Source organism: Kryptolebias marmoratus, linkage group LG16 (assembly GCF_001649575.2).
Source record: "Kryptolebias marmoratus isolate JLee-2015 linkage group LG16, ASM164957v2, whole genome shotgun sequence".
NCBI classification, from domain to species: domain Eukaryota; kingdom Metazoa; phylum Chordata; class Actinopteri; order Cyprinodontiformes; family Rivulidae; genus Kryptolebias; species Kryptolebias marmoratus.
The window spans coordinates 5085657-5096092 of NC_051445.1; the positions used below are offsets into that span (position 1 = coordinate 5085657).

The 10436-nt window shown below is 38.9% G+C and overlaps 1 protein-coding gene across 1 annotated transcript in view; it reads right to left on the reverse strand.

Moving 5' to 3' along the window:
• The window catches only part of bcan (brevican), a 33864-nt gene that overhangs the window by 6722 nt on the left and 16706 nt on the right, over window positions 1-10436 (reverse strand). Inside the window, exons 2-7 of the mRNA XM_017428567.3 lie at window positions 3643-3725; window positions 2890-3279; window positions 2409-2583; window positions 1878-2005; window positions 1164-1457; window positions 243-1034 (exon numbers count right to left, since the gene is read on the reverse strand). Coding sequence (XP_017284056.1) covers window positions 243-1034; window positions 1164-1457; window positions 1878-2005; window positions 2409-2583; window positions 2890-3279; window positions 3643-3725 — 1862 coding nt within the window. The remainder of the gene's footprint in view (window positions 1-242; window positions 1035-1163; window positions 1458-1877; window positions 2006-2408; window positions 2584-2889; window positions 3280-3642; window positions 3726-10436) is intronic.

Consider the following 10436-nt stretch of genomic DNA (forward strand, 5'->3'; position numbering starts at 1 on the left):
TCCAAACTTTTTGAGTCAAAATTCTGACTTTGGAAGATGCTCCTGTTGATTTTTTTTTCTACTTGGAACTGGGACATTCTGAATTTGGAGTATGCAGCATCTAAAACATATCCAGACAGTCACGTACACAAACACAGGAAAAAGTAGTATCGCCCACCAGCAGAAGGTAATAAGATTTTGGCATCTAAGATTGTCCTGTTAGTTTTTAGGTCTACTTTTACATTTTAGTTCAGTTTTCTTACTTGAGTTAGAAGCAGGGAGTCCCTCAGAGGTGGAAGAGGTGTTCAAACTATCATCAGAGGGAGTTGTTGTCTCCTCTTCAGACTCCTCGTCTCCTGACTGATTTTCAGATGTGCTGTTAGTAAAAGATGGCAGCGGGGTGGTAGAGTGAGCCTCAGTGTCCTCAGTGTGAGGGGAAATCTCCACAACAGAAACAGTGGTGACGTCTTCCCCTAGTTTTCCTAAAACAGCTGATTCGGTCACAGAAGGATGAGCCGAGGTGATATCGGTTGTGTGTTCTTCTTGTGTAACAGGGAGGTCACTCTCCTCGTGATGCCCTTCATGCAAATCAGCTTCAGATGTGGAATTATAAACCAACTGTGGGCTTCCAGTTTCATAAGTATGATCCTCGGTGGGCCCCATACTTTCAGAAGTTGTTACGTCTGCTGGGAGGAAAGTGGTTTCTTCAACAGTGAGAGCGTCAAGCTTTGGAGAAGTTGTTGGAAGAACCTGAGACTCTTCATGGTCTGTGTGTGGGTTTTCTTCAGGTGCCGGCTGAAAGGAGTCCGGGTAGCTGATCTTCTTCACCACCTCCCAGCTATCTTTGGTGGAGGGGTTTTCCTGATGCTCAGATGAGGGAGTTACAAACTCAGAGGGTTTAGATGTTTGGGCATGTTGCTTTTCTGTCTCTTTTGACATTATCTCACTCAGACTGGCATCTTGTTGTGTGGTTAAGAAAACAATGTCTTGCCCAATGTCCTCTGGCTCAGTGACAAGAAAATCTTGGGGAGATTCAGTGTAAAGGCCATTATCACCTGGAAAGAAGAGCATATTTTAAATGAATTCTCTTTCCTGATAACCATATTTTGACCACATTGATCATTGTCTTGGTGGAAACCAGGAAAAAGTTGACCAAGTTTAAAATAAAAAAAATGCTTCCTTACTTTTAAAGCAGTAGACATTGTGTCGAGAGTGAACATCAGGGAAGCCTGTCTGGTTGCTATATCGATAGATGGTTTTAACGCCAGGTTCACTGCCTCCACAGCGCTCTCTAGGGATGACGATGGGGTAGCGCACGCTCCCGTCAGCCAGCCATCCCGGGCTGCAGTGGTTCAGTCCGTCGCTCCAGGCTGCATAGAGCTGAGCTGTGGTGGCCAGCTCCGCGCCGTGACTCACACAGTACGCCTTGGCCTCCCAGAAGGTGAAACGTAGGGGGGTGGAGCCATAGAACACCTCACCTGTAAAAAGACAGAAGGATATTGGATGTTCTTTCTTTTTTATGTGCAATTATTGTTGTAAATTTAGGTGTTGTTTTTTACCCATTTGGCTACTTTTAGCTTTTAGCTACCCTTTTGTTGCTTTTAATTTCTAGCTAACTTTTTGTTGCCTTTAGCTTCTAGCTAAAACTTAGCATCTTTTAGCTTTTAACTAGCATTTAGCTCTTTTTAGCTTTTAGCTGGTGTCCCAGTTTATTTTTATTAACTCGGTTACAGCTTTTTCAGCAAATGTCAGCAGTCTTTCACCACTCAGCATTCACACGGCATTTTCACAGAAAACTGTTCATTCAGTTTGCATTAGTATCACTGAATGTTCAAATTACAGTGCATAAAGTTGAAAATGTCGCAGAGTTTGTAAAGCAAAGTAAACTTAAGTCTCACCCTGAATGTTCTCCACGTAGCAGTAGACATCATAGAGCTCATCAAGTTCCAACAGTCCGTAGTTTCTCACTCCTGGCATGCCGTCCATGTCTCCAAAACAGCCCTCTCTTGGCATCTGAATGGGATATCTGTGGACAGATGGTCACACTTCACTGAAGCACCAGCTGCCTCTTCTTTTGTAATGACAACACTTAACTGGGTGCTTTTCTGAGGTTGAAGTGTGCAGAAATAATTGGTCTGAGATCAGATGAGTGTCTCTCAACTACTGGATGATCTGAGCATTGTGTTGTGCAGATGTAGTACGATTGTTAGCTAGATGAGTGGTGCACTATGACCCCTTTCTGACAGACTGTACTACTTCACTTATTAATCTACCAGTTTAGTGTCAATCAAACAAAACAGCAGGAAAAAAATGGAATGTTGTCAAAACTAAATTGCAATTTCTTGTGGATAAAAATCCCGTTTGTAACTCTGATACCAGAGACTGTAAAGTTAGTTGTCTAATATGATCAGTTTCTCTTAAGTTCTGACCTGACAGATTGGTCTGAGAGCCAGCCTGCATCACACTGCTCGTATCCACTATGATAGGCTGCAAGCAGCTGCTCTGGGGAGGCAATTTCAGCCCCAATCTCCTCGCAGGCCTCTCTGGCCTGCTCAAAGGTGAAAGCATATCGGCTGGAAGCATCACGATAATGGAACACCACTCCTGAAAACCCAAAGGAAGATTTTGGTGAAGTCCTGACACTCATGTGTGATCTGTCATGATTCTTACAATGCAGTCCAGACAACTGAAACAATGAGTTGCCAATAAAAGAATGATAGTCAGAAAACAGTTCAGTCAGGAAGTTATTGTATCCACTCAGACTCAGACCATAAAATGCTTTGGTTGTACAAGAACATCAGATTTTTTTAAACTGAGTTAAATAAAAAACAGATCTCATATGCCCTGGCGTAATAATGTTCTTGATTTATCTAGATTAAGAATAATAAAGAATAATTCTGTCTGTGTTACCTTTGACCTTGACCTGAGCCACATCGTGAGCGTCCTCCAGGCCCTGCTGGACCTCACAGCGGTAGATTCCGGTGTCATTCTGTCTCAGGTTCTGCAGATGCAGCGTGAGGTCTGCAGGGGAGTAGGCATAACTGAGCAGCGACGCTCGGTCTTTGTAGGCCTCGCTGACTCTCACCCTGTCGCCGCGAGCCACCAGGATTTCTGCCTCCCAATCTTCAGCCAGGACGCTCCATTTGACCCGAGGCACAGACAGCACAGCGTGACGGCCATTCGTGGAGGGGGACGGTGGAGGGAGGGCCAGCGACACCAGGCAGGGCAAAGTCAGAGAACCTCCCAGCACAACAATTACAGGTTTCGTGGGAATGGTTACCTGGAGAAGCTTTGAATCATCTGAGGAAAGACAAGCAAATTATTTCTGATATTTTTAAATATACTCTCTCATGTTTTTGGTTGAAGGTCACACCAGACTGTCTGTTTGTGCACAGCAGAAGAGAACAGAGTTTGGTAAGCAAAGTATAAAGACCATATGTCCAAAGGTCACATTCGTCTAAACAAAATTATGAATATTATGACTATGATTTTCACCCTCGAACAACATTCAAGATGACCTCCAGAAACGGCTTGTCAGTAAACAACAGGAAGGCAGGTGCAGCCTCAAAATGTCAAAGGTCACCATGATTTAATGAAATAACAGATGTTCGTGATAAATAGCAGCGGTGAAAGTGTCCGAGGTAGACAGGAAGTGATGCATACCTGATTCGTGGTGGAGTGCAGCGGGTGAGGGCAGGAAGAGGAGACAGAAGGCAAACAGCAGCACAGATGGAGGTACAGCAAGGCTACGGCACAGGAGGAGACATGAGGGAGGAGGGGAAGAATGTTTTGATCAGAGTATGACAAGTAATTCTCGCCTGCAGAGACCTTTTTAAAGCCAACACCACATCAAAAAAACAAACAAACAAAAACAAACAACAACCCTGCCATCAGATTTCCTTCTGACTTTTCAGTGAAGAAAGCAAGAAAATATTGATAAGATTTCTATCCTGAAGATTTCTGAACAAATGATGGTTTCATCATCTGGTATCTAACAATATTTTAACTTTATTATAAAATAATTAAAAATGGTATATAAAAGAGAAAAACTAAAGCTGAGTATATTTTATTATTGTGCTATTAAGCAAAATTATTTTTTAAAACAACTTTTGCACAATGACATTTTCCTCAACCGTTGGTGCTCACTGCAGTTGATTATGACTCAATCCCAGTAAAATCCTGCTGCTCCACCTCCAAAATAAAGCATCTAATGGAGATACGACACGGCTAAAACTGAGACATGAAACGTCTAAGGTTAATGAAATAACTGGACTTTAATCTAAAAGATAAAAACAACAATGTGAATAGTGACAGTTTGAGATTGAATGGCATATTGTCACATTTAGTTTTTTGATTAGATTTATTGAACACACAAAACATAAAGAGTAGCATTTGCTCCACCAAGATTTATGCCATATTGTATAGTTTGAACAAAGTACACAAAATGAAGTGTTTTTATTTTTGTTTAGTTTTGTTTTGGCTCATGCTCCATGTATCAATCAGTCTGCCATAAAGATTAGAATTGTGCTCTTCCTTCTCAACAAAGAACAAAAACAAAACAATGAAATCAGAAGACTCTTTTTAAATGCTTGGTTTGAACTCAGCTCAAAGCTCACCAGCTGACGGGCAAAGAAATCATTTCAAATCTCAAATACCTTTTAAGCTTTTATAGTTTGATTTTGTTGGTTGTGTTTTACTCCATGTCATTAATTATAACAATGTTTGAAAAAAGTAAACTTTGTTTTTATGTTGCTTGCCTAAAAGTAGAGATTTAACACTCAAAATACTCAATACATAAATAAATTGTACAACACACCTCCCAGGTCAAAACTACAACCTCACTGCAGTCAGCTGACGGCAGCTTTTCAGTTATTGTTGACTAACAAGTTTATTTTTTTATATTTGGATGAATTTCTTTTCTTAAAGCACTCAAGTGTTTATACTTTGTAGTCAGCTGTTACCACTATATCTTCCCTGAATATTTGACTGAAACAAAGAAGGAAACAATATATCCAAATATAAACTCTTTACTGCTTGAAGATATTGGGCAAAAAAACAAAATATAACAAAGGGGTAACAATCACGGCTTAAAGTTATAGTTTCTGGGAAATGAGATCAAAACAATAAGTCTAACTTTTTATGTTTGGGGAAAGATTAGGGTTAAGACCTGTTTTCAGGGTAAATGTTAGAATTGAGTAAATGTTACCTTTAAGTCTGAATGTTGAAGTTGGGGGTTTGGCATTCAGCTGTAATGGTTACGGTTAGGTTGGGGGACGAGGGAATGCACTATGTCTACAAGTAACCCCCATGGGAAAAATGTGTGTGTTTGCTGAAACAGAAACCCAGACTGTGACAAACTGAAGGACTGCCTGTGTGTTCTTGGAGCTTCCGAGCTACGAAGTGTGAGCTGCATTCTGATTCCCCCGAAACTTTCAGGAGGATCAGACCGAAGCCCAGTTTCATTTACATCATTACCACCATTACTGGATACCCTGCAGTATCTACACTTTCTCCTCTGTCACCTGATGCAGCATTCACACTTCTCCTGTTATTTGGTTGTTCTTCATACAATTTTTAGTCTAACAACTTTTGTATAGTCAGTGCTATTTAAACCATTCATATATCAAAATGTTCACTTCATTCAGGAGATGGGGGCTGTGACAAATTCTTCTTGTTCTTCTGACTGGAAGCAGCATTAAACTTGCAATAATGAGGGGATTTTTTTGTAACTTTTTGTATAGGAACAGATTTCTAATCAAATCAGGATTATAAAATAAGTACTCAAAGGTTTTCTAATACCTAAATTTAGCTTTAACGTTCTAAAATAAAACCTTTCAAGACACAGACACTTACTGCTGGTATTAATTTACTTAAAAGAGCTGTAGACTTTTAAATACACACACACAAGATATAAATAGGACAATGGAGAACAGCAGCAACATTCTATTGTGTTTGTGTGAGAGAAGTCAGATCAGTCTCATCCAGAGAAATAAAATAAGCACTTGTGTCCACATCTCAAAGCTGTTGTCTTTATACAGCAGTGTCCAACTGGTTTAAATAAAACTTAAATCCATAAATATACTCACTTCTATAACATCATGACAAACACACTTATGGACACTTACAAAGTGTCATAATTAAATTTATCTTCATCTCATCTTCCTGTCAAGAAAGTTTTGTTTTGTGTTTTAAACTTAAGTGCTGTTTGACTCATTCACAAACACGGTGTCACCACTTTTCCATAAAGCTTGGAAAGACAGGGAGAGTGGGGGGTGGTGGAAGAGGAGGAGAGAGATGGGTTTCCTGCAGGCAAAAGATGCATCCCAGGCAACATCTCAAGTATAAAGACAGGCATCGAGAGCGGCTGAATAGTCAATGATTTCACCTTGAGGAAATGGAGGCTGGGGCCAAGAGAGGATGTTTGACCCCTTAGTTTGCAAGAAAAGGTCATTTGAGGCTTTGAGGGAGGGGGAGAAAGAAGCTGTGAGCTACATTCTTAAAGAGCTGCAGCAGCTTTGTGAGAGTTTGGCCCATTTTATCACAACTGGTGCTCCAATACATAGTTCAGTGCAGAACTACCGCTGACATTTTAGTAGGGTTTAAAACACCTGCTCATTCACCTGCTCCACAAGCTCCTTCATTTCCCTCATATGTGTCTGCCTTAAGGTTTATAGGACAACTTAGCTTGTGAAGGGACATTTTAAATTAGTAGAGTAGTTATTTTAAATTATTTCAAGTCAAGTTCAGTTTCACTTCATGTTAATGAGGTGAGGTAGATAATTATCACAAAATGTTTAGCATAGAGAAGATACATACTGCTCAGAGACATGGTTTTAGAATTACAGGAAAAGATCATTATCTAGAGCAATAATAGCAGTAATAATACCTACTATTAATAATTCTGATGTAATCTAGAGCACAAGATAACTGTATACTGTTATTTCAAGAAAACCAAACTAGTAAGCTAGTGTGATGGTCATATAGCAAAATTGAGTGGTTTTTTGTGTTACAACTAGTTTTATCATTTAGTATCACTGTCATGGCACTTGGAGGTGATCTAAACCAGTAATGGCTCAACCAGAAATGAATGGGTTTTTTTTTAATTATAACATTTTCAGCTTAAATCAGCTGCCACCTCAACTGTCCTGATTTCTGCTGATGAATTACTGCATTTTTTCCATTGTGTTTTTTAAATAATTTTCAGTTATCAAGAAGAAAATGAGCTTTGCTAAGCCAAATAAACTACAAATAAACTTATTAAGCCATTATCTTGAGAAAACAAGTTCTGTTTACTCAAGATCACAACATAATTTGTTATCTAAAGGTAATGTCATAAAAATAAATTTCTAATCATGTCCTCTCTGGGCTTCCATACAATCAGGATTATGTAACTGCAAAAAATGTATTTCCCTGATCAGCACTGTGCTTATAAACTTAAAAGAAATATTTATTTTTTTAAATTATTTTTATCTTGTGTGTACATTCAGCTTTGATGAATAAATTAATTTCTTTTGGTCATGTACTTTTCAAAAATAGAGAAATATAAAACATTATTAAGTCTTCAAGGTGCATTCTTGAGAATGTAAAGAGATATTGTGCCAAGGAAAGTCTAGCTGTTCTCGTGCATGGGCTAAAACTTTCCCTCAGTTATGTTCTCATCTCACCTGATTGGCTGTATGTAAACCATAGACATCCATAACAACATTCGCATTGTTTTTCAAAACACATCTGTAATGTTACTCCTGCTGCAACTGGTTATAAGCTGACTTAAGACCAATAATTGGGATAATGCTTAGAGGAAAAGTGTCATTGCCTTCTAAGCAACAATAGTGTGATTATAACTGTTTTTTGGTAATAATTCAAATTGGATAAATTGATTCAACACTTCAAAATCAGGAAACGCAAAGAAACTCGTTGACACCGAAAGTCTTTCAGACTCATCACCAAAGCATCCAACGCCTCTGTCATTCAGATTTGAGAATGGGTGCAAGACCACTTGCTGAGCCCCCATTAGACCAGTCTGACCTCCCAGGAACTCCTCCATTTTCTCACGGCAAGGACCACCATCATTACCCTGCTTTGCCCCTCATCACCCCAGTCCACCAGTCCCACATCACACCACCTCAAAGGAAGCCCATCTCCAAGGGCAACCTGGATTCCCCCTCCCGAACAGACAGACTCTGACAGGAAGCAAGGAGCAGCCGGGGAGGGCTGGGAGCAAGAGAGACCTCTCAGAGAAAAGGAGGGGAGCAGCAGAAAAGAAAGAGGCTTCGTACAGCGTTACTGAGAGCTGAGAGAGATGTTAAGTTCACAAGAAGGACTTGGAGCTGTTCACCGGTCAGCCTCAAGCAGCAGCCATGTCTTATTTGCTGTTAGCTGCTGAGTCGCCAACGCCAGAAGACAAAACTCTTCCAGCTGTCGGTTACTAAAGAGTCTCAAGCTGATCAGATTCATCTCAAACATAGTGGAAACAAAACAAAAGCAAACACAGAATTCACATGCATAAAATTTGTTTCAGGTTTGTTTTTGTTTTATTTTTTTTTACTTTTTTCAGGAGCAAAGGAAACTACAGCAATAAGCTGGATGATCTATTGTTCAAATCCTGAGTCAACTTTAATGTGTTTTACAGGGAAATCAGATCAAAATGGTTAATATTAAAGGTTCTGGACTGGAAAAGTTTGTAAGTAAATCTGCAGTATCTGCATGGACACAGGAGCTATGAAATGTTAAGGAAGAACTGAGGAGAGAGGGAATTATTACAATAACATCCTTACTTCAGAGCAAAAAACATATGATAAAAATATCATGTATCATGTATGTATTTTACTGCAGGTTTAAATATATGCTGAGAAACACTGACACTTTCAAGAAATTACGTCTTTTTTCAAATTTCTTAAAGTAACATTTCTGACTGAGGCTCATATAGCAGTGATGGTGGAAAGCTGGTTTTAATTTGTTTTCATTAACATATGTGTTTAAAATGAGTTTTTTTATTAAAAGAGTGAGTTAAACTTGATTTCTATAGCCCTTTTCCAACATAAATATAGTTGAAGGGCTTTACACAAAATAAATTTTCAATAAAAGGAATTACAAAACTAATTTAAAAACAATTCATGACCCAATGTAAAAAGAATATGATAAATTAGTGACAGTTTAGAAATAAAAATGCCAAATCATAGGCTATAAAGAATGATGCCAGAGTAAATAAACATGATTTCTGGTAAAAGTCTCATAAAATGTGACAAGAAGGGCAGAAAACCAGTTAAAGTTTCAGCAACATTCATCAATAATCAAATTGAAAATAGTCAGAGCAAGCCTTATCCTCTGCAGAAAGTACCCAAAATACTTCATCATTCCCAGAAGATGCCTCTTTTCATGTCAGGAAGAGATGTTGTTGGTTTCAAATCAGATCTTTATATCAGTGAATAAAACTTAACTTACCCAGCAGAATATAAAGTAAGCCTATTAAAAATGTCAGCTTCATAAATATCCCTAACAAAATAGTAAATTATTTTGCAACTTTACAGTCTGGGGTTGACCAGTTTTGAAATAATAATAATAATAATAAGAAGAAGATTTTTTTGATTTTTACCAAAACGTTTATTTACAATTATTTAAACATATTTTTACATAATTATCAGGTCCATGAAAACTAAATAAAAACAAATATTTACATCAGCAGCTTGTTAAAATTTAGTTCTCCCTGATCAGAAACGGTGCACAATACATTATTAAAACCCCACAATTGTAAAAAACTATTTAAATCCCCGGTGGCTCTGTGGAAACAAAACTCCAATCTTAGCCTAGCTTTAACGCTACACTTCCACAGAGCCACGACATCAAGTTGAGGTCCAGCCTGCATTTTGTCACGTCGAGTTAAATAAATTGCCATTTTGGCTTCTGCGATTAAATAATTTAAAATGCGGGATTTAAAACTGGTGGCTCGACTGTAATGCACACCGTAGATAAAAACAGAATTGGTAAAAACCACACCAAACAGGCTAAAAAATCTCATTAAAAAATGTAAAAAACCAGTTAGCCGTACACAATCTGTAAAAACATGAAAAACACTCTCAGACAAACTGCAAAATGGACACTCATTTAAAACCCCAGGACTGATGACCGATAAAAACGAGTTTGTGGCGATGGCTCCATGGAGGATCCTCCACTGAAGGTCACCAGTCCTTTTCTTTATGGGAGGCTTGTACAAAGTCCTCCACTTTGGTTCTTGTCCTCTGAATTTGTCGCTCCACACATTGGTGGGCCTTTTTTGGAGAGTTCTCTTGCTTAATGTCTTTACACAAGATTTGTACAGGACTTTCGAACTTGTTTTGCACAAATCCATTTCCGGCTCTGTAAAGTCCAGCAGGGGGCCACTGTCCTCTTCAAAATCAGGTTTCAGGCACACGTCCGGGAACGGGTCATTCTGGTCGGGCAGGCACTTTTCGTGGACGTAG